Genomic DNA, 24,876 nt, shown 5'->3' with positions numbered 1-24,876 from the left:
CTCCCTCAATAAAAAAACCCCAAACAAAATACAAGTAACATAGTTTGTAAAAGACGCTAGTGGGGAGCTTGAAGATGAAATTGTTGAAACACTTAATTTTGTTTATGTTACAAAAGGATGATTGAAGCTTTATTTTTGAACATGTGACCGGGTAGATTAAAATCAAGTACAAAATTACTTTTAAGACCGTTTGCGATGGACTACGCAAAACAAAACGTTTGATATGACGTTTTTATACGCAACGATCATTCATTTGTGAGTAGCCATTCATTTGGTGCACTCAACATAGATTACAGTATATAGAAAATTGGTAGATGTAAAAACATCTGCTGATTATCAACGTTCTGAGCCACATGGTGAATAATTTCCTTTTGAGCTTTATTCACCAGGAGCCTGGAATTATATGCTTACAATCATTGTTATATTGTTTAATATTATTTTGAAATCTCATATATCTGCTTAAGCATTTTAATTTAAGGTAAAAATATCTATATGAACAAACTCGACAACAATCATTAGTAAAGAACTTTGGAAATTAGCTGATACAACTAACACAGGTAACATAATACGTTTAATACTAACAGTGTGACCAAAATATGAAATTGTGTAAATCTTTTGAGGACACCTACATCTCTTATTCTAATTAGACGTCCAGCTATCAATATTAACTATTATCAAAACTATATTTCCCCCTGAATTAATTATTTCAGCTAGAACCTCTGAATATCAGATAAGTACAATGTTAAACAACATTATTTTTAAATCACAACCAACAACAAAGGAGGAATTTTCGCTACTTTTCCTCACACAAACTATCAGCACTATCAAGTACAAACAACCGTTATCAGAACGTCTTAACTGGAACATTCACTGTATGAGTGAGTCTTGTTTCAACGATGATGTGAGTTTTTTACTGTACTTTCTTATATTTTTACGATGAAATAGAAGGGTAAAGGTTTGGATTTTGGTTTCTTCTGCTATTTTAAGTACGAAAATCCTAAACACGAATGAAAATTGATAATCCCTACATCAACAATTCTATGTACTGTGTGGATAACAATCTTACTGTATTGTTTCATAAATAATTTGTTTATGTGTAAAATAATATTTTATACTATAATATGTTAACACTTAGTTATTGATTTTCATCATGATGGTTTCGTGTTTGTGTTAAATAGTTTTATGTTTCATTTGAGAAAATTGTTCTCTGTGGTCTAGTTTAGCTGCCAGCGGACAAGTCTGGTTTAATAAAGATAAAACTTTAAAGGAAAAGTGAATGCTCAATATGTTCGAAATAGTTGGTATAAATTCGGGTTTGACAATTAACGCGATCTATGTTTACGTAACAAGGTTCAGTATTACAACTAATGATTTGGAGTTCACAGGCCATTTATTAGGTGAAAATGTTCTGACACTACTCAGTCTCAAGATAGAGACTTTAAACAAATTGTTTACAAGTTAACAATTCATCGACTACTATTTTACATTTCTGACTTAAAAGCGGGAAATAAACCTCATACTGTGCTAATAAAGCTTTGATTTTATGATAACATTGTATGAGTAAATCAAGTTATTAATTGGTTAAACACTAAATATTTTGAGGATAAACTAAACCCAAACTGGAAAGGTTGAAACTCTACTAAATAAAATGGTGAAATAATGTGAATGTTATAACATATACCGATTCCGGAATTTGTCGATCGTGTATTACAATATTTTATACTAAATTAAACTTACTGGTTTGTTCGGATTGTTTAGTTTCTTGGTTGTCTGTCATGCCAGTGTTCGTTTCACCTTCCTTTGTTATGTCTGTATCTTCAACTTTCTTCTCCTTCGGTTTCACCGCCTGTCTCGGCAATCTGACCATCTCCTTTGGCTTCTTTGTAATTTTGTTTGGAACCCTTCCTCTAGAAGGAGCAGGACTTCTCTCAAAGCTCTTCGATCTTCTTACAGGCTCATCCTTAACTTTCAGGTTCAACAATGGTTTCTTGGATACCTTAGAGACCTCTTTCGTTTCACTTTTCTCCGTTCCTTTTTCACTTTTACCTGTTCCTTTAGCAAAACCTCTTGCGTTTTCTACTGCATGAGCAATAAAATATCCTTGACTGTCTCCTTTCCCAAAGGTTACAATGATATCTTCAGGTTCATGCCCAGGATCAGGTAAAACTGATTCGTCTTTTTCGTCCTGGCTAGGATCTTTATCTCTACTTTTGCTTCTTGACATTGATCTAACTTTCCTTTCCCTGCTTTTACTCTTATATGTTTTTGGGTTTCTTTCTCGGCTTGTACTCCTCTTTTCTGCTCCGACATATCTTCCCACACTCTTGCTTCTTCCTGCCTCTCCAATCTTCTTGACTCTACTTCTACTCCTTTCTGAAACTCCTACATTTGCAGATTTACTAGGAATAGGTGGAGTGGCATTTTTCTCTGTTACACTTTCTTCACTTTGTTTAACTTCTGTGTTCGGAATTTCATCTTTATTAACTAAAGATTGTTCTTTAATGGCACTTGCTATATTCACTTCTTCGCCAAACAGTTGAACAAATTCCTCATCCTTGTCAAATTTTCTGTCTTGTTTTTCTGGTTTTCTTTCTTTCTCCATTTCCATTTCCTTCGTGCGACTACGAGAACCAAATCCGCTTCCATTATTAATTTTAATTTTAAACTCCTCGCCAAAAACTTTGATAATTTCTTCTTCAGGTTCGTCAAACAAGTATTTAGAATATCCCGCACGGTCATCAAACTCACCGAATATATTCCTTATACTATCATCATCCTTATAATCATCAGATTTTTCAGTAACATCCGCCAAACTTGGTTCGTCTTTCTTCTCATCATCTTCTTCTTTCTTCTCATCCGCACCACGTTTGTCCTCTTCTTTCTTCTCCATAGTATCTTCTTCACGGGTAAGAACTACGTACCTAACACCTCGAAGATATTATAGAGACTGACCACGATGGACGAAAGAATAGTGGTGTGATTTATAAAGGGAATTATTTATTTTCCCCCACCCTATATATCCAGCTCACCGGAAAGGCGGGGCCGGTCCCTTTAATACAGTTAAAGGCCCGGGCAACGCGAGCTTTTATACTAAATCATGCGGCGGGTTAAAAGTGCTGCCTCTGGTCAGTGTAAGAATACAAATTACGTCGTGTAACACGTGATCGAACACAGTCTGACATGGAACAAAAACACTTTGTTTACTTCGTGACGTCAGACTCGGTGCAACTCATAAATCTGGAGGCTATAAATAAAAATAACTTATTCCCTATAAGGGAAATTCGCTAAAAGGCTAAGTTCTAAGAATTGCTGTATTTTGACAAGTTAGTTACGTTATGGATTACTGATACATTGAGTTTGTAGATTTAAATTAAAGACTGGAGTTATTATAAAGTATAGAATATCTTTTGTAAAAATCCAATCCAAATAGGCTGTCTCAACCATTCATTTTTAATTTCAGTTTATTAAATACCAGCCTGGGTTTATTGACAAAGTAAAATGTTTATAACATAGATACGACGGCGCTGGTTTCTTACAAATAAATTTAGTTAACATTATATGGACTCTACACTGTATACACAAAAGAGAGTTATATAGTATATCTATTAAGAACTCGCAATTTTAAATTGCGTTCAATGTATAATTATGTTGTTTAGTTTATAATTTAATTCCAACAACAATATTAATAATGTGAACTCAAATTAAATACAACAACTTTATAGGCTATAGTCTAATATTTAGACTACTTAAGTTAAAAAGTTTCATCTTAAATAAAGCAAGAAAAGCCAAAGGTTAAGTGAAGGCATAACGCATATTCAGGCACTTCATAACAAGAAATTTAAATTTTCCCACAGCTCATGAAATAACCTGGCTACGTAACTTGTGATCTTTAAATAAATCAACTAAACTTAAGAAAAGGTTTCTCTCTGTGTAATGTAATGTTATGTAATGTAAACAAAACTTTGATAAAAACTTTGCCTACAGATGTTTGTCATACCATTAAATGTAAATAAAACGCAAGGATAGATAGCTTATCATCCTAAAAAGGGGTTGTAGGAAAACAATTTTAACTTCTGATTATTCTATAAATTAAAAGTCACTAACGTACTAATGTGCTCTATTCAAAACTTTTTGGATTGAAATTCCTAAAATTTGTTTCTGTGAACATTTATCTCCATCAATGTTCTGTTAGCTTTGTAAAATTTTCAAGCAATTATTCCCAGTGTCTTGAATGGTATTTAATATAAGAAGCAGCTGGTATTAAAACAAGTTGCTTTACCCGAGCTTTGCTGTGGCGTAAAAATACAGAAGAGAATATTGCGGGTCCTTAAAATCTAATGTAAAAAACGTTTACACGACCACTATCGACTGTAAAGACAAAGCTAAGTCCTACTCAATGCTTATTTAATGAGGATTTTTTTTACTGTTAATGTATTTGCAATGAGCTGTGTGGCCATATCAAAACTAATAACTTTATCGTAGTTTAAAGATATTTAATAGGAGTACCTAAAGAATTAAACCCAGTAAAAAGTAATAAAAAAATTATAAATGAAAGCAAACACAACAACCGATGCATATTCAGTATTATATGTGACTAAACACAACCCTTTAATTAAGGTTCGTGCACAAGAAAAGGAGGGTTACCGAAAAACAAATATTTCAGGAAGTTTCTCGTCAAGACCTATGTTTATTCAAGTATGCAGTTGATAGGTGTGCTGCTTACGGTTTTCTTAAAAATGTGGGTTCCTTATCAACTTTATAGATGGTACTATTACATCAATTTAAAATGTAGTAAAAATGAAATCTTTAATCCCAGGAAAACCCTTTTTAAACTAACACCTGCCACAAAAAGAACTTTAATATTATTGATATTATATACATCAGGAATCACAGTGAACATATTACAGTAATATGCTTCATCGGAGGGTTTTAACTTTAATCTCTCTAAAGACTCATGCTCTTTATAAAATAAGTAGGAAAATATTTTGTTATATATATTTTATATATATAATCTTTTTTTATATTTATATACATATAGCGAGGCCCATAAAACGTATTTGATAAACATGTGATTAGTAACGTATTAGTACCATCAACTAAACTAATGTATACCTGTTGCTCGAAATCGATTATGATTTGCCAAGGAACTAAAATAATTACGACCCTTATACCATAGTGATCATTTAGCCAATAAACTAGGCTATCTTGAATTTATGATTATGCTTTAATTCAAGGCTTAATTGTAGATTAAGGATTTAACTTTGTCACTGCATCAATACGTTAACAACTGAAAAAGTTCTATCCATAAAAATATTATTGTGAGTTAAACAATTGTAAATTAGGAAATAAAGAAGTCGTCTCAATGGATTTTTGTTTAGCTGGATTTAGATAAAGATAAAGTCAATTTCCCTAAAAGTACTAAAATCTGCTTTGTGTGTCCAACAATCTTAATAATAGTTAGAAAATTGATTAGTGGATCAACTTATTTGTTACTTGGTAAAATCATTGACTATATATACCTATAGTCAATGGTAAAATATAGTTTAAAATAAACACTAGACGATGAAACTGATTTTATACTTTAAAGGTAAAAACGTGAATCTTTTATTTAATGTGCTTTGTTATAGACTATTTATAGAAAAAGGGTTCAGATGGTTTAGAGTGTTTGAAAACATCCAGTTTACAAAAATAATTTCATACGAGGCCCGTGCGTAAACTGTGTATTTTAATAGAGTTCAAAGTCTCCGAGGCATAAAGAATAATGCAAGACTCTTTTACCTTTCAAACATAACGTCAAAGTAGAAAATTAATATCCAAGAAACAATCATGACAAAATTAATATAATCTGAATGTTCTTAAGAGGCAAATATACCTATTAAATAAATAAAACTACTCATTTACAATATTTAAAAGAGTATAATCAATTTACGTACCTATATTATGTTTCAACCGTCAATAAAATTAGCCTTGACATTTATTTTCGTGAACTATTTTGTTCCTTGTTTACAATATAGTGGTCAAACATTCAACTGAAGGATCAGCTGTTAAATGGATTAAAATTTAAACCATAAAGAAAGTTGGTCAGTATCACTGGATCTTTGAAAGTGAACTGAAGAAATAAATTATACGCTAAGGGGGTGAAACCGTAAAGAAAATTACCTTTTTAGACACAATTCGTCACTTCGCTAGATCATAAGCACAATCAAGCTGAAAAATCGGGTCACTATTACGGCTGAAAAAGGGGTGCTATATATAAAACCTTTATTGTAAGTACATAGATGTATCTCTTACCCTTCTTCTCGTCATCTTTAGATCCACCGCTTCCCTGAGAAGTTTTGTCGTCATTGTTTCCTTTCCCGACGCCTTTTTTACCGGCGCTAGGCAACATTGTTCATTCCGACTACCCTGAGTCGTCACTCATTTTGGTCCAAAATACGCACTGGAAACTCTTACACACATATTTGTAACGTAAATGTATTAAGCACAATTAACATCTCAACAGAAGTAGCTGCACACTCATTAACAGCACTGTCCTCCAACCCCCCATGGTTTGGAACTGATGAGTAATAAACGTTTTGGATGGTTAGTAAACTTTTCTATGTTATATATTTCCTCACCTCACTCAAGTTTTGTATAGACTACAGTACTCTCGATAGGGGGTATTTCTAATCAGACACGTGACTATAGGTGAAGTGAAGGGATCGAGGGAGAAACTAAGGTTCCGCTCCAGTTGGGCTACGGTACTTTGTTGAGGGGGTTAGGGGAGGGAATTTGCATGCTTCGACCAAATACAGATTTCCCCCAATGGCGCACGTCCTGACTTAGGGGGAGGGGGTGGCAAGGAACGGTTACTTTCTTACCTTGTAATGTACCTACTGGGCCTGAGACCTGTCATTGATAACGGAGACCTGTTAATTTCTCCACGTTGTATTTATTCATCAATTACAATACCAATTTTTTTTATTAGATTGCTTCTCTCAGATATTTTTCTATTCCTTTCCTTTAGGGTTCGTTAGCTGTTCTGTCTGCCAAAAACGGTTTTGGTTTTCATTATTTTGGCGTGAAATGTTTCTTTGAAGGAAATTTATTGATTTCTACCTGTCTATTTTTTAAAACATAAGTGATTTATAAGATTGCAACGTTATAAAATACTCGAATATTTAAATTAAACTAAGAAACTAAGAACGAAAATACTTTTAAATGATTGGAAACATTTTTCTACCTTCTTTTTAGGTTGATATAAGAAACGACAGAATCATACTAAAATAAATGGTTTAAACTATAAAATCGATTACGTGTATGTAAACACTGTATTTATTTCCAAAGACTTGGTTGGATAAAAAAATGCTATAAAAATTGTAGAGTACTTTGAATACAATCCTAAATTGGGATTTGAATAAATGTCATTCTTTAGTTCTCGTAAAATGAGTTTTCACCATTATCATATCATTGCATAAGATTAAATCGTCTTCTATAGAAACGGCTTTTATTTACATTATTAGTTATATTTTATACACATTCAGTGCACACGAAAATATAAATAAACAACTTTTTCTAACTTCAAAGATGAATCTAAAAGCCCGAAAAGAAGTCTGTGGCTATTCCTGCCTTTTGCATGACTTTTACCCGTAAATCAACACTGAAGCTGCATATGATTACTGCAACAATACCACATACGCCAACTGTAAATCTATTGTATGTTTCCAGCTTACATCTATATTTTCCATAAAAATTTCCAATTGAAATGTTAGATCAATTCTGTTATAACAACGCAGTTCTATAACATTTGCCGACCATGATGATGAGAAGGATGTTCCTTTTTCTTTGAAATTGGTTAACCCAACTAGCCAAACAAATTAAACAAACTACAACCGATCTCACTGCATGCTAAAAATTAAGCTAGTCATTAAATTGCCTCATATAGTTTTTCCGGTGTGCTTAATTAGTATGGATTCGTAAGATTCGAGGGTTTTTTATTAGCAGTGACAAAAACATAAGCAGTGTAAAACGTCACAATAAAAGTTAACCCCTGTAAACATATGGTTATTACGTCACTTATTACCTATTGTTATGTTTTACGGTAACTACAGGAAAATTCACCGTGCAATTCATGTGCGAATTATTTTTACTGCACTCGAGAAAATAACGTAAACGTGTCTGAACATAAAAACTATTTCCGAGGTTGGGGTAAATCTTAAAATGCCACCGACATATTGCGCTAGATATAAATGGCTGATTTCTGTCGGAATATGATGTTTTTTTTAACAAGCTTAACTGAGTCAACTCATTGTGAAATAGCATATTTTATGTCATATTAATAAAACATAAGTTAGAAAACAGAAGGAATTTCAAGGGAACTATTAACCATTTTTAAATAAGAAATTGTAATAGCTGGTTAATACAAATGGGCCGTCTTCTTCAGATTCTCGCCCGTGAAAATCACAGGTACTCTGGTTGTACAAAATAAAATATTGACAAAGCTGTAAACCTAGAACATACAGTAATGTAGCTTAAACCCTTTCCAGATGTATCGTAGGGTCAAATATCTACTTCATAAAAATATCTATTGAATAAAACCCCTCTCATTACGTCCTTATGCCACCAATTGAACTGCCCAGACAATCTGGCCTTGATATTTATAAATGTCTAAAGGTTCACCAGTGATGTTGCACTCTCCTACTTCCACAACCCGGGCAATGAGCCTCTCCACTACCTGACCATTGGTCAGCTGGCCAGTACAGCGGCCACACGATGGCCAGACAATGTGGCCTTCATATCAGTTCTGGACGAGGCCAGATTCACCTTCAGTGACATAGATGAACAGGTACTTGATTTATCTCTTATGTTGACTCGTTTATTTTGATTTAATTCCAAATTTTGAAGGGTTTTGCTGGTCTTGAATTTGGTGTGGGAGGTGCGCGTTCGATCCCTGTCGCATCTAAAAACTATTAGTGGGTTGATTTGCTTTCCTTTAAAATATTTTGAGATGCTTTCATGATAATTTCCAATGATAGAGATACTATAGTGTGCTGTGTACAAATGTATGTATGTATATCTCCTAACCTTTTAACATGTGTACTGGCCCAATTGTGGCCCGGACCACTCCCAGGTAGACGGAGTGTCAGAAAACAGGTTTCTTCATACACACTATAGTGCTTTTCTGTATTATCTTAGTATCCATTTTACAGCTCGTGAATGCGTGTCTGTAATTATTTTGTTGAAATAAAAGGGAAGAAGCAATGGTTTGGTAAATTTTGTATCAATTTGAAAATTGGTGAAACAACAATCAACCATAAACATCAAAACGCATACATGATGTAGACTATAGAGAAACGTTCTTTAAAACTGTTCTTGGTGTATAAGGATGACAAGTCTATAACAGTGTGTTCAATCTATGGTTTCAATGACAGGCTCTCAAGTTGGCAGCAGGGTTGCTGGACCTTGGCCTAATGCCTGGAGACAGGGTCGGACTCTGCAGTCCCAACTGTTATGAATGGCTAGTGACATTGGTAGCGACTGCTAAGGCTGGTCTGATTATGGTAAGTGACAATAAACTTGTTTGAATCAATAATTGTTGTAAAAATACGATAAAGTCCATTTATTTGTGTCGACAGTACAGTGTAAATACATGAACAGTTTCATTCTGTCGAATATTTGTCATCAAGAAATGACTATGTCGTTGAATTACTGAACTTGTCGTCTTCCGAAGACATACTTTGCTTTTACTTATATCAATATAAGATATTGTATTACCACCCCATAAATACAGCCTCAAAGCTGCAAGATTTATTGGTTATCACGAATCCTATATTGTAAATATTAAACACTAATACATCGTCAGATTCGAATAATAAATGACAAATTTGTTCATTTCAATGTTAAGCACTAGTATCAATTTCAATATTCATATCATACTCGATTGCTTGCATATCGTGGGATTATCTGGATATTTAAGTGAGCCTAAAGTAATATACATGTATAATATATGTGCATACTAATATAATATGTATTAATAGGTGGCAGCCCTCAAACATGTAAATTTATAATACTATAATAGTTGCTTTGTCAAAGGGGCCGTTTATACCGTAACTATAAAAATTGTGAAAACAACAATACAATGGGCGTTTTGCTAGTATGCTCGTCGAAAAACAAGTAGCAAATCAGTAAATGCAAGTTAATAATCCTGCTAAATTAAAACATATAGTAATTATTTTTTTTTACTAAAAAATAAAGTAAGTAAGTTACAGGTTATCAATTTTCCAAACCGTAAACAAGAGATAAACATTGGTTAATTAGGTAAGGAGAATAAAAACGTAAATAAATGGACAGTGACAATTGTAATCACATGCTGTCAAAACTCATCTCAATTAACCACTGAGTTAAGTACAGTGGTCGGTTTTAATGACACGTTTTAGGTGGTAAATTAATACTGTAAATACAAAAATCTCTAAGGCGTTACCGAACTTGCCTTAAAGTCTTCTACAGTTGGATGGCAAATATAGAAAGGATTTTTTTAAATTAAACCCCCTTCCCCTTGCGGTTCAACTGTTCAAGTTACTATAACACCGAGCTTTCAGGTTCAAATCCCTCCATTCGCCAATAGTTTTTTAACAATATTGTTTTCAGCCACCGTAAACTGTAGGTTTTCACTTCAAGTGAATAAAAAATAGGTTTCTGAGAACTTTCTCTTTAGGCTATAAGAGAACTCCAACAACCTAAAGCCAAACGATAATAAACCAAATTACCCTCACAGGTGTCTATGAACCCGTCATACATGGCGCACGAGATTGAGCATTGTCTACACAAAGTTGGATTGAAGGCTATCATAGTCGACGAGAGCTACAAGACCCAGTTATATTACAAGATGTTGTGTGACATTGTACCGGGCTTGTCGTCTCTGCCAGAAAACTATACTATCAGCTGCAACAAGCTGCCAGAACTGTCACATGTGATTGTACTGTCTGAAAAACACTTGCCGTAAGTATATACACGCATTTAAAATGTAAAAAATACAAGTTGGAAACAACTGTTAAAGTACAAATATAATTAAAATCCATATTTTTTAGCCCCTGAGCTGATCTTGTGACTAAATCAATAAATAAGGTTACCTTCGTCAATCAGCTCATAGAAGTTGAAACATTGTTACGGCCGTTTCAGCATATCCATGCCATCATCAGACGTTCAGCCAAGTGGCGTCGTTAATATACAAAAACACAAACTGTCACACGCGACGTACATATACATAAACATAAACGGGTTTTTTTTTTACTAAACAGGCCTGTTGATTAGACATATCCGCACAAGAGCAAGTAGCTGAAGTATTATTATTATCAATACATGAGCAATACATGAGTCAGCTACTTGCTCTTGTGCGGATATGTCTAATCAACAGGCCTGTTTAGTAAAAAAACCCCGTTTATGTTTATGTATATGTACGTCGCGTGTGACAGTTTGTGTTTTTGTATATTAACGACGCCACTTGGCTGAACGTCTGATGATGGCATGGATATGCTGAAACGGCCGTAACAATGTTTCAACTTCTATGAGCTGATTGACGAAGGTAACCTTATTTATTGATTTAGTACAAATATAACATTGAAAACAGCTGATTTCTATATTATTACTCCTAATGATTAGCATGGCAACTTTGAGGGCCACTGGGGCGAAGCCCTTACCACATATTGAGCTCATTTTTGAGGTTGCACAACTTCAGAGTAAACTCTTTAAAATTACACCAAAAACGTCCAAATCGGTTGACAACTGTTGAGGAGTTTTGTTCATAAAACAATCCCTTCCAAATAAATTATGTAAATATCAATAAGTAAATCAATCAATCAATCAAGGAGAAACTTGGGAAATTGGAATTCAAACATACACGTATATTACCTATCATACAGCTGAATGAAAAGTATTAGCTGTATTTTTTAAACAAAGTATTTCATCGGTCATACAATTTTTCACTGATCCCCATTTATGTTCAATATCAGTAGTACAACAGTTTTCTAAGAGTATAAAACATAGGCTTAGGAAAGTTATTTGTGTTAACAATCAATCAACCAATCGTATGTACATTTTTTATTGTCAAACAATACACCAGCAGTGTGCAATTAATTTGAAGGTTTAAAGAGTTATGATAAAAATGTATATCGGAATTCAAAGGAGATAATTTTTTTTCTAGTAGCACATAACTTTTATCTATCAATATTTTCCCCATTGGCTGGCCAACCATATTGAAAAAAAAAAACATATTACAAATTACTATCAACTATGTCACTTATTACTTGTATGTTACAGGGGGTCTTACAGGTTTTGTGATATCCTAGAACGAACCACCAACTACCACAGAGTTCTACAACTACAGGCCAAACTGAGGCCTGAGGACATAGTTGTCATACAGTTCACCTCTGTAAGAGTCAAGTGAAATATGAATAAATAGATTTAAGATGATAAGGAGATGGAGTTAGTGGCATACACATTATAAAAGAAAATTATATCATCTTGTTACTGTTTTGTAAATGGAAGTACATGTTTAGGTGTGTTGATGAATACCGATGACTAAAATAAGATAAGGCTTTTATTTTCTCTTTGGTAAAACCCCCAAAGAGCGAGCAAGGATAAAGATTGGCTTATATGGTGGAAATAGTTTTTTTATTTTATTTTTTTTATTTATTTTTTTATAGGCTATATTCGGTTAAATAACAATAAACGAACATTATTCAATGTATTCACACACTAGTGTTTCGCTCAACACAATACTTAAAAACAAATTTTACAAGCCTTACCTTTGTACACAAAAATACGGAATATGCTACGTAAATGTGCTAGAACATCTTACATCCTTTTCAATAGTGCGAAAATAGTTATTTGTGCAACTTGTGAGAAAAGTGAGCAATTGACTCACTCGAGAGAAATCCTTACTCACGAGCCGTAGGCGAGTGAGGAATGGTTTCTCGAGTGAGGCAATTATAATTTGAACTCGAGTTGCACATTATACTTTTCCTACAGTTACCATAAAACAAATAAATTAGTGAAGAAACATAACCTATTTTTACACAGAAGTGAACTTTTAATATAACATTTAACGTGAAGTGACCAGTGACAAATACAACAGTACAACAGCTGACCAGCTGATTTACAGCCAGTGCTGCCAACGTATTTCGCGCGCATACGACGTTGCCTGCATGTTACGCGCTCACTATTTCGTGCCTTCACGTTGCAAATCTGGAGTGAGACAAAGTAATTAGAGTGGTCTCACTGATGAGCGAATTGGCCACTTTGCTTTCTCAAATCAGTGAGAGAACATGTACATTGTTAGGTAACTGTAGGAAATAGTTATTTGTGCAACTAGTGAGAAAAGTGAGCAATTGACTCACTCGAGAGAAGTCCTTACTCACGAGCCGTAGGCGAGTGAGGAATGGTTTCTTGAGTGAGGCAATTGTACTTTGAACACGAGTTGCACATTATACTTTTCCTACAGTTACCATAAAACAAATAAATTGGTAAAGAAACATAACCTATTTTTACACAGAAGTGAACGTTTAATATAACATTTAATGTGAAGTGACAAATACAACAGTACAACAGCTGACCAGCTGATTTACAGCCAGTGCTGCCAACGTACTTCGCGCGCATAGGACGTTGCCTGCATTTTACGCGCTCACTATTTCGTGCCTTCACGTTGCAAATCTGAAGTGAGACAAAGTAATTAGAGTGAGACAATGTTAACATTGTCTCACTGATGAGCGAATTGGCCACTTTGCTTTCTCAAATCAGAGAGAGAACATGTACATTGTTAGGTAACTGTAGGAAAAATATATTTATCAGCCAATTATTTATCATATAATTGAATCCAGCTAAATTCTGCATTAATTTCATTTTGGTCGTAAACCTTTAAGGGTTTAAAAGGATCAAAGAATGTTGTTAAGGAATACGTATAAAGTAACTGTTTTCAGCCAGGTTTTTTTTATAAAAGATCATTTAATTCAAGTATTAAAGGGGTTTAAGCAATATTAGATATGTAAGCTAGTATAACTTGTTTCAGGGAACAACCGCTTCACCCAAAGCTGTACCGTTGTCTCATTTTTCGTTAACCAACAACTCTTACTTCTACGGAAAGAGACTTGGCTTTGACAAAAAAGTAAGTATTACCATAGACTAACCGTTTTATCTATGGTATTACCGAGACCGTATGTGGCCTAATGGAGGATCTTCGTTACACACAGTCACACGAAACGTGTGAATAGTTCCATTATTTGATGGGTCGTTTAAATTGTCCTGTAATGCCTGGAATAGGACGAATTATTGTTGTGAATTGTGATACATTTGTTTTTCAAAAGATTGCTCCTTGGCTGTGAATTAAGTGGCTAAACTGTGTCATAATGCGTATTTGTGGTGTGGTGGGAGACCGGGTACAGTTTCTTAACTAGGCTATCCTAATATCAATTGAAAATTAATATCAATTCGATTACTAAACCTTCATTAATATTTTCATAATCAGCAAGTTTGGTTAGGTTATAACAGTTTCATATTATCCCTAAAACAAATTTTACTCATCCCCCCTGGTCGATCTTTCCACCCCCATACCCGCCGCACCGTGGAACCGGTCACTAATACCTGGCCGGCACTCGCCATGGCTGTAAAATGACCCGGGGTCGCCGGATTTCTATCCCCGGATATTTACCCCCATGAAAAAACGCCTACGTCACTTTGACGTCACATGTATGGGGGTAGATTTCCGGCCGTGAACTTTTAGGATGGATAAATTATTATTTATTCAATCAACTCGCATTTCACGGTTAACTTAGCAGTTGTAATTAATCAAAATGCTAATAAACCTGACACCGGAACTTTACCCCCGGACATCTACCCCCAGACATCTACCCCCGGTAATCTACCCCCGGAAATCTACCCCCGGAAATCTACCCCCCGTGCTACACTACGTATCGGCCAATATTCATTGTTGTAGTTGATTTTAGTAATTGGTGTATACAAATAGTCAATGGCTCTTCGTTTAATAATTACCCTCTAATATCTAGTATTAAGCATGTGATGTGTCGTTGTCTTGTTTAATGTCATCTATCTTCCCAATTCATTAAGCTGTAACTGATTTAGGTGTCATTTTTAAGTTTAAGATTCAGTGCAACGCAAATGGTAATCAAAAAGGATATTTTGATAAAGCCCTGTACACACCGGAGCGATACTTTATCGCTGGGGACGCGCGATACTATTCCTAGAATTTTATCTGCGATACTTGGGCGATAATATCGCAGCGAAAACAGGTGGTTCCACACCAGAGCGGGAAAGGGACGCGCGGGAAAGCCAGTACACCTCAGAGGGTGCGGTGGTTGTGAGACTCTCTAGTTGCAAAAGTGTTGTGTTATAGTTAGCGTTTGTATACTGTACTGTGTGTAAACTTAAAACTATGACATGGTCTGATGAAGAAGAAGCTTTTCTGTTAACTAGCCGTGCTATTATAAAAGGTGAGAGAGCAAGGAAAATGTGGGTATACGACATAAATAAATAACGGCTGCGATTTGCCGAGTATACGCCCATGACCCAGTTAAGAAAAGATTAAACAAGATTCTACATATTCTGGAATTAATCAGGAATGTTTTGACGAGTTTCTGAGTTTGATTTCTGGCATTATCGAAAAGGAAAGTACCCACTACCGTGAAGCGAGTGCCGAAGAACGGCTAGCAATCACTTTAAGGTTTTTTTTCCTAGGACGCTAGGCACGAGCCTGGGATTGTTTTTCACATTACTTCAGGCTAGACCTAGGGGTTGCGGCATTACCAGTTAGATAAAATCCATTGGTGACTTGGCGGGGATCGAACCCGGGATCTCAGGGACTGAAGTCCCGCGCTCTAACCACTACGCCAGCTCGCTCCCCAATCACTTTAAGGTAAGACTGGTATGTAGATATATTTTTCAATGAGTTGACGGATCAATTAGCATTCCACCCACCTCCATTACCATTACCATTACCTACCATCTCTCTAGTTCGTCTAGTCTGACTAGCAAAACCTCTACAATATGCTGTGCTATAGCTAATACAATATTGTATGAACTATTAAATAGTAATTTGAATCATCATCAAACCAGTATTAAATACGTTATTCTGTCAGCAATCACCCAACATTGGATTGACAGCGGCACTGGAAAAACTATTGATAATTCAAATCAAATGTTTAAGTGTTAAAATAATTAATAAATCCAAGATGTCTGAATGTTTGGGAATTCTATTGTAAATTCTTCAGAAAAACGTAGTTTAATAACAAATAATGAAGACGAACCCTATTTTAAATTTCTAGTTGCTAAAACGTGATATAAATCATAGTGCATCGGGTATGTATAAACAACTTCAAGTAAATGTTCGGTGATACACGACATGTTGTTGTTGTTTTTACACGTACAGAGAAAAGACAAAACTGAGTAGTTCATCGTTTGGCCACATATAGGTATCGTCGCGATACAGCGCTGCAAACAGTGCATGCAGCGTTACCGCGATACTATCGCTACGGTATCGCATTCGCCTCGGTATCGCGTATCGCGGTTCGCTCTGGTGTGTGCGGCTCCATAAGGCTCCATGGTATCGCACGGACCACTGGTATCGCAAGAGAATTTCCAAGAAAAAGTATCGCGCCCGCTCCAGTATCGCACGGAGTATCGCTCTGGTGTGTGCAGGGCTTAAAGGGCTTCAAAAGTTTAACCCATAAGCATTTGATTTATTTTCAGACAGTGATTTAAATGGTTGAACAATTTTCACATACACTAATAGCTAACGGCACATGTACGAGCGCAGATCGTGAAATCTAAAACATGTCACTGAAGGAGGTTATTTTGTGATTACTAGTGGTAAAAAATGCAATTAAATGTTGATAAAATGCCTGCCACAGGTTGATTAATGAATTAATATTTTTTTCCATTATCAATTACCTTCTAGTAATACGAAATAGCATAATCCCTATGTCGTAGACACTATCCGGAGTTTTACATTGGCCAAAAAGTCTAGTTGTTTACACAAATAATTAATTGTAAAAAATAAAACATAAACATATTTTATAATTGGTTCTGGTTGTAAATGCTGGTTGTGAAATAACGGAGAATAATGTAAAGAATAAAATTTGATATTTCGGGATAGGGAAGGTATTTTTACCTCATGGTTCTTTTGGGTTTACGAATTTATTTAAATGAAATTAGAGTTTAGTATGAACATTGCTCAAAGTTATATATTTTTTGGTCATTTTTACGTTTCATACATTAAAGAAGCCAAAACAAGTCTTTATCTCAATTTCTGTCTTGTCTGTCAAGGCCCAGAAGGCATTTTACGTGGCCTTCTTCTCAAAAACTAGAGCATCGATCGTGATTAGATTTAAATAGTCTTTTGGATTCGGTGGATTGACACGAGTGTCTTAAGCCATAAAAATATGGCCTCACTACTTTTGAATTAAAAAAATTTTGTTCAAACCCCCAATTTTTTGCATTTTTGTCAAGTTTACTCCTAATGTTTACCAGTAATTTATGAAATACTAATAATTTGTTTGGAGAATACGACATTTATGAAATAACGAACAGCTGTGAAAGATGAAAAGTTGAAAAATTAAAAATGGTGAATTTTCAATCAAAAAGATAGTTTTTAACGCTTGTTTAACGTCTTTCTAATAGAAAATTAACATGAAAGGCTTAGGGGTCAACCTTTTGAAGCCCTAATCAAAATATCCTTTTGAATTACCATTTTGCTCTGCGCAAGATCTTAAGCTTTAAAATAACACCTAAATCGTAACAATCGGCGAACTAGGTCGGGTGAAAAAGGACTGTTACAGCTTATTGAATTAGGAAGATAGATAATGTTAAACAAGACAATGACATATCGCATGCTTTATACTGGATATTATAAGACAATGATTAACCGAAGAGCCGTTGATTTCCGAGGGTAGAATTCCGGGGTCAGATATTTATGATTTAAACACTGGGGGTAGATGTCCGGGGGTAGATGCCTGGGAGTAGATATCCGGGGGTAGATGTCCGGGGTAGATATCCGGGGGTAAATGTCTGGGGGCAGATATCCGGGGGTAAATGTCCGGGGGTGGATTTCTGGGGGTAGATGTCCGGGGGTAGATTTCCATGCTATGGCAACAATTACATCACTTTATAATCAAACAATTACATGTTGATTATTTAATAATATATTGGGGGTAAATTTCCAGTCGCGGGCTGTTTCTCGACCGTGTTTAGGCCCCGCCCCTCGTGACGTCAAAATGACGTAGGCGTTTTTTCATGGGGGTAAATATCCGGGGGTAGAAATCCGCTACCCCCGTCAAAGTGTTTAGGCAAACGGCACTCTGCCCTGCACTCCTTTTTGCTATAGAGGCTTTAAAAACAGCGTAAAAATTATATATTTTGAATGACCCATTTGATATTGGTCGTTCACACAGTATTCAATTACACATTACAATACGTTTTAAATCATTATACTTAGCCTAATAGTAGTAAAATTTGCATTACCAGAGAAAACTATTCTTGGTTTAGGGAAGATATCAAGTCTATTATGTTAAGGAGCAAGCGCTTATGTGTAACGGATCGGCGGTTTATGTGGATGATATCGTTTTAGTCGCTATTGTGTCTATTGCATCCAAGTCATTTTAGTTTTTTTAAGCAAACTTTTGTATTTATGCCTAAGAAGTCAAGCAGCTGAGATGACCTGCCCTAAATTCCTGTCTCAAATAAAGTAATTTTCAAATATCTCATTCAATTAAAAATAGTACAAACAAATACCCAACTAATTAATTATAGAATGTAACACTCGGATTATTTGGGGTGCTTTATGAACCAAGCTCTATTATTTAATCACTCAAAAACTACTTCAAACATACTTTTATTTGAAAAAAATTTTCTTTATGCTCAAAAATTATTATGATGACCTAAATAAATACACCCCCTCCCCACATCCTATTGTTCCTTTTTTTCTTCGTTAGCCACCAAGCCACCATCTTAATTACTTATTAGGATTCCTATCATCACATCTAGACGATGGGCTTCCACGGTCACAGCAGATTGTCAATAATTTAGGTCTTCGGGTGATGGCCACTTACTGAATAGTGGTTAGCCAACCACTATCATAACTGGAGAACGTCTATGAAAATTGATAGATGTTACTCATCCGAAACGTCGGCCTCTGGTCTTACTCATTCAACTACTGTATGCGATCATCACCCGAAGACCTAGATTTGATATTCTTATTACAATTAACTTACCAGTTGTAGTTATTCTCAGCCCTTTTCTTGCAGCACTTCAAGATCCTTGCTCAGTCGCCGTTCTTCCATGTCCTAGGGTTTGTCGGAGCGATGTTACCAAGCCTCATCTTCGGCGTTACTCTGGTACTTCCATCCAGGACCTTCAGTGTTGCCAACTCTGCCGAAACCATCAAAAAGGAAAAGTAAATAATGGAACACTGATTATATAAGCATAAATAAGAGCATAAATAAACACCTCTTGTCAATAATAAAAACAATAGAGTATTTGAAAGGGTTTCTATTCATTAGATAAAAAACTCTTTAGAAGTTGATTATTATTTTAGCCAGAAGAATTCGTCGACCTATTAATCTTCGATTTACAGCAGACATACTTATCTTCAGAAAACGACATATTAGAAAATATATTTTCGTAGACTGTTATTTAGTCCCATTTAGGCTGCAGTAATCTTAATGGGAAACTTTCTAGAAAGAGTCAATTAAGTAGCTGAGACATTTTCAAATAAAAACACAAATAGATGTCTGAACTTCTTCTTTAGATGCACGATGCTGATAGGGACTCCCACCATGTTCCTAGACCTGTGTGGCTATGTGGAACGTATCCCGGTGGAGGAGAGGAGACAGTATATCTCCCCAGAACTCGTCCTGTGTGGGGGAGCTATCTGCTCGTCGGAACTGGTGCGGAAGATCAAAAGCATATTCAACGCCAAAGTCCAGGTTAGAAATCTTCTGCAATGTGTGTAGTCTCCTGATTTACCAAATAGTATAAAGTACCTATTTCAGTACATGTATTTGGGGAGCGAGCTGGTATAGTGGTGGAGCGCGAAACTTTGACCCCGAGGTCCTGAGTTCAAATCCCGCTTGTCACTAATGTGCTTCAAGTTGGTTAGTTTATAAAACGTTTCCGGGCTAAGGAGTAGTGTCATCGAATGTAAAGGTGGGATGTAAACAAGTACCTGTATCGGTTATCCAGCATAGTTTATGTGCCAACTATAGACTCGGTTCATATGTCATTAAATGTTGTCTCCACCCAAACGACCGTCAAATATTGTTGTGATTTGGTTGCATTGAAGTTGTATCGTGTAATTTGTTAACAATTTATTATTAACAATAGAGCATAGAAAAGAAGCAGTGCTCATAGAACGTTAGAACACAACTGCTAACACCTCTCTGTTAAATGTAAAAGATTAAATCAAAACCAAGTTACGAACATTTATGATTCGTTTGAAATATAATTTTACAACATAATGTGCCATTTCCATATTTAGATTTTGTTTTTGGTAAATATTATTTACAATTTTACCATGTTTTACAGTCTGCATACGGCCTTACTGAAGCAACAGGAGCTGTAGCTCAATCAACCCTTGAAGACAACGAAGACCAAATCACTAAAACTGTGGGCAAGGTTTCAGACCATATGGAGGTTGGTGTTGTCTAATCGTATGTAAAAGTTTAAAATAAATATTATTCCGAGTGTCATTCAATGTGAAGGTGTTTGTCTAATGGTTAGAACACGAATCTTCTGTTTTGGGATTTGGTCTAAATTCCTCCAATTTCCAACTGTTGTTAGCTAACGTCTCGGAAGAATGCTCCGAGAGTTTGATGCCAAACAGCTGTATGGATCAACGTTCTAGAATGGACTGGTCTTTTAGTTGACAAGAAACACTTGTATTGGAGGATTCTCCACAACAATCATATACAATTATATCATATATATCATATACCATATATCATATACAATCCATACAAACACATGAAACGCTTTAAATCAAATTTGTTAAATAAATATAATAATTTTTTTTTTCCAGAAGGTTAAGAGTAAACAAAATTGAAGAACAGGTGGTTGTTTTATGAACTACTTAATTTTTTAGACTTTACTTTTTCAGTGCTTTTTCAAGAGTAATGAGTTTTCGCAGTTGCACATCCATCAGTCCCAGTTATTTTGAATTATTTTTTGTCAACTGTAATCGTATGTAAAAGTTTAAAATAAATATTATTCCGAGTGTCATTCAATGTGAAGGTGTTTGTCTAATGGTTAGAACACGAATCTTCTGTTTTGGGATTTGGTCTAAATTCCTCCAATTTCCAACTGTTGTTAGCTAACGTCTCGGAAGAATGCTCCGAGAGTTTGATGCCAAACAGCTGTATGGATCAACGTTCTAGAATGGACTGGTCTTTTAGTTGACAAGAAACACTTGTATTGGAGGATTCTCCACAACAATCATATACAATTATATCATATATATCATATACCATATATCATATACAATCCATACAAACACATGAAACGCTTTAAATCAAATTTGTTAAATAAATATAATAATTTTTTTTTTCCAGAAGGTTAAGAGTAAACAAAATTGAAGAACAGGTGGTTGTTTTATGAACTACTTAATTTTTTAGACTTTACTTTTTCAGTGCTTTTTCAAGAGTAATGAGTTTTCGCAGTTGCACATCCATCAGTCCCAGTTATTTTGAATTATTTTTTGTCAACTGTTTTTGAGCTCAAAAAGTCGTCCAATCAAGTATATAAAATATAAATATTACGTACAAATACTTTGCATTTACCAAAATGTTCTTGTGTCTCCTCGCTCTTACTCCCGAATTTCCCACTGTGCTTCGAACCTCGATAACAAGTCTTTTACCTTGAAATTAATTTACCCCTAACCACATGTTATTGCAAACCTCGATAGTTAACCTTGATAACAAGTCTTGAGTATGTTTTATCTATGATAATACCTACGAGAGTATTGTTATCAAGGTTCTACTGTATTAATTTTTGACCAGGTGAAGGTGGTTGACGCTGACGGGTTCACGGTTCCCCTCGGTATGGCAGGTGAGCTCTGGATAAGATCTTACTCCAACATGACAGGTTACTGGGAGGACAAGGAGAATACCGACGAAATACTCAACCAGGATGGCTGGCTCAAATCCGGGTATACTAGAAGTAATTGTGTGTTGGTGTTAAAAGGGTTTAAGTTTGTGATTCTGGATTTCAGTCTATAGATACTGGAACCAATTACAATTATAAATATTTCTTACAAGAATTAAAAAAAAACCTTTTAAAATGACAAAATACTAAAATGATAAGTAATAAATTTGGATTCATCCAAACACAATAACAAATATAAATATTGCTGTCGACTACAGGCATAAATAAAACCATAGACTTTGAATAGTACATCGATACTTCTTATTTGTTAACGATCTTCAACACATTGAAATATAAAGCCGTTTTTCATGTTGCATTCTGTTAGTTGCGATGATATTAAGACTGAATGTGAGTATCTTTTTTCTGAGGATTTTTACAACGTGTTATTTACACTTTGGTTAGTTAATATACCAGAGGACAAACTAATAGCTGCGAAATTCTGTTAACATCATTTTCAGCTGCTTTAATAAAAAGAATAAAAACTTAAGTAACAAAACACCCTAAAGCCAAATTTAACGTAAGTTTGTATCCTAGGTGTGTAGCTGCGAAATTGTGTTAACATCATTTTCAGCTGGTTTAATAAAAAGAATCAAAGCTTAAGTAACAAAACACCCTAAATCCAAATTTAACATACTTTGTATCCGATTAAGTGTGTAGCCTCAACGAAAAAAGACCCTTCTTTAGGTCATTCTACTAAATTTAAAATTATTACAATTAAATTTCCTACCACTACTAGTCCTCTGATTTTTTTCAAAGAAGGTGTTACAACAGTTTTTTTACGGTTATCTGATTTACAGAGACCAATTCATCATGTGGGAGATCGGGTACGGACAGGTGGTCGGTCGGATCAAGGAGATGATCATTCGAGGAGGAGAAAACATTTCTCCAAAAGAAGTGGAGGAGTATTTAGTTTCTCATCCTGACATCATAGATGCTCAGGTATTGTTGTATCTTTGATTTCAAGCATTTACTGAACCAAAATTCATATTTTTCACGATTATGGAACTTTTCCTTGGTCAGACTATTTTTAGCCTTAACGAATGGAAAAGAGCCATCTAAATTTAGTTTTAAAATATGAATAAATGTCTTAAAATAATCATTACATAAGATAGTAAATAGTACGATTTCTGAAATAAGTAAGACTAATCCTTTATTTTATGACATTAAGAAAATTTGAAATATTTTCCTTGGAAAAATATCTCACAAATATTACATTTGTTAGCTACATATTCCTTACATTACTAATGAAATACTCAATTCGCACAATTTGCTTGGATATACTGATTAAAGTGGTTTAAAAAGGTCATCTTGTACAATATAAGAAAACATACACACTGTACTTTTAATAGAAATATATCAATATGAAATACCATCCACTACCCATAGTTTTATTTTACTATTTAACTTTATAAACCATCTTATCTATTCTAAGGTGTACGGAGTGTCCAATGAGAGACTAGGAGAAGAGGTTGGATGCAGCTTGAGGCTGACTCCCGGAGCTAAACTGACTGAACAAGAGGTCAAGGACTTCTGTAAAGACAAAGTGAGTAAATCTAATTGAAGCTTCACGGAAAATGCCCTTTTATCAACCAGTTACCCTTTTTTGTGTCTTTCAAAGATCAGTTTGTATATTAGATTTCAACTTACTACAAGATTCCTGTACGTAGAACGGGCAGACAGCTAGTTAAAACAATATTATTTTTAATATAGTTATTAGATTGATAAAACTACGAATATACAATATTTGTAGATACATTAAGAGGGATTTAACTAACTCAATCAGATTATAGTTATCTAAAAAAGAAGCCTATTTAAAACCGTTATACAGAAAGTTTGTCTGCAGCAATCTTTGAAACGCACTCTACAAATAAATTTAAGGCAAGGGGGGGGGGATAGCCTAAGCTTAAATGACACCTTAATAATAAAAATCGGTTAAGTAGGTCGAAAAAAGTTACAGACAAATCCTTTACTTTATTCAGTAAAGACTGAAAGACTGCAATAAATTGATGAGAAATATATTATATAAAATAAAAATATTTACAATGGACTGGCTCTAAGATTTTGACAAAGCTATGATATAACAAGGTAATAATAGGTTTAAAGTAGGCCTACTAATTTCTTAATTTAATGTAACTAATCAGGTTTGACGCTGCTTGTACTTTAACATGTTTGTCGTCCTCCTTCCTAGTTAAAGGTAGTTATAATAGATTTGCTTTTACTCAATTATATTTCTAAAAATCTTGAAATTAATTCGAAATAAATTGATGTTTACTATTTAACTTACATAAACTATTTATTAATCAATGTAAAGACTGTCACCGTAGATTCAAAATGTAATTTTCGACTTTTGATTTTAGATTGCCTACTTCAAAATACCAAAGTACTTCGAATTTTTAGAAGAGTTTCCAAAAACCGGTTCGGGCAAAGTGCAGAAGTTCAAACTTCGAGAAGAAATGGAGAAGAAACTTGGATTACGAAAGTAATGATGATGTATTTAGCTTTTATAAGCTGATTAAAAACTACAAAGAACACTACATATTGTTTTTATATTACTGAACACATTCAATATCTAACACAAAATAATTCAAGAAGGTCCGCTATATCTCACATTCCTCACACTGGCGAATTGCCTCCAAAACTCATGCAATGACAGAAAAAATATTGAAACAAACATGTGACCATTTTGCTGCCAATATA

The 24,876-nt window shown here is 34.7% G+C and overlaps 1 protein-coding gene across 1 annotated transcript; it reads left to right on the top strand.

Moving 5' to 3' along the window:
* Positions 1 to 868: 868 nt before the first annotated feature.
* On the top strand, positions 869 to 24,713 carry LOC128984990 (medium-chain acyl-CoA ligase ACSF2, mitochondrial-like). The gene is made up of 13 exons (XM_054404364.1): positions 869 to 901; positions 8,653 to 8,824; positions 9,411 to 9,539; positions 10,754 to 10,977; positions 12,295 to 12,406; positions 14,042 to 14,137; positions 19,287 to 19,435; positions 19,790 to 19,967; positions 20,566 to 20,673; positions 22,035 to 22,183; positions 22,977 to 23,118; positions 23,612 to 23,722; positions 24,537 to 24,713. Exons 1-13 carry the CDS (start codon positions 897 to 899, stop codon positions 24,660 to 24,662), a joined length of 1,701 nt encoding a protein of 566 aa, XP_054260339.1. The 5' UTR covers positions 869 to 896; the 3' UTR covers positions 24,663 to 24,713.
* Positions 24,714 to 24,876: the final 163 nt, after the last annotated feature.

The sequence above is a fragment of the Macrosteles quadrilineatus genome, unplaced genomic scaffold (assembly GCF_028750875.1).
Source record: "Macrosteles quadrilineatus isolate MER2022 unplaced genomic scaffold, UCM_ALF_1.0 Scaffold_2__2_contigs__length_208266976, whole genome shotgun sequence".
Classification (NCBI taxonomy): domain Eukaryota; kingdom Metazoa; phylum Arthropoda; class Insecta; order Hemiptera; family Cicadellidae; genus Macrosteles; species Macrosteles quadrilineatus.
Note: the sequence above shows the minus strand (reverse complement) of the source record. Positions and strands in the feature narration are given on the sequence as shown.

Bases quoted from the DNA above. Each gene is read 5' to 3' on its own strand.
- LOC128984990 (XM_054404364.1), top strand. The intron at 12,407-14,041 runs GTAAGAGTCAAG...AACTTGTTTCAG, and splicing joins TTGTCATACAGTTCACCTCT to GGAACAACCGCTTCACCCAA. The intron at 14,138-19,286 runs GTAAGTATTACC...CTTTTCTTGCAG, and splicing joins GACTTGGCTTTGACAAAAAA to CACTTCAAGATCCTTGCTCA.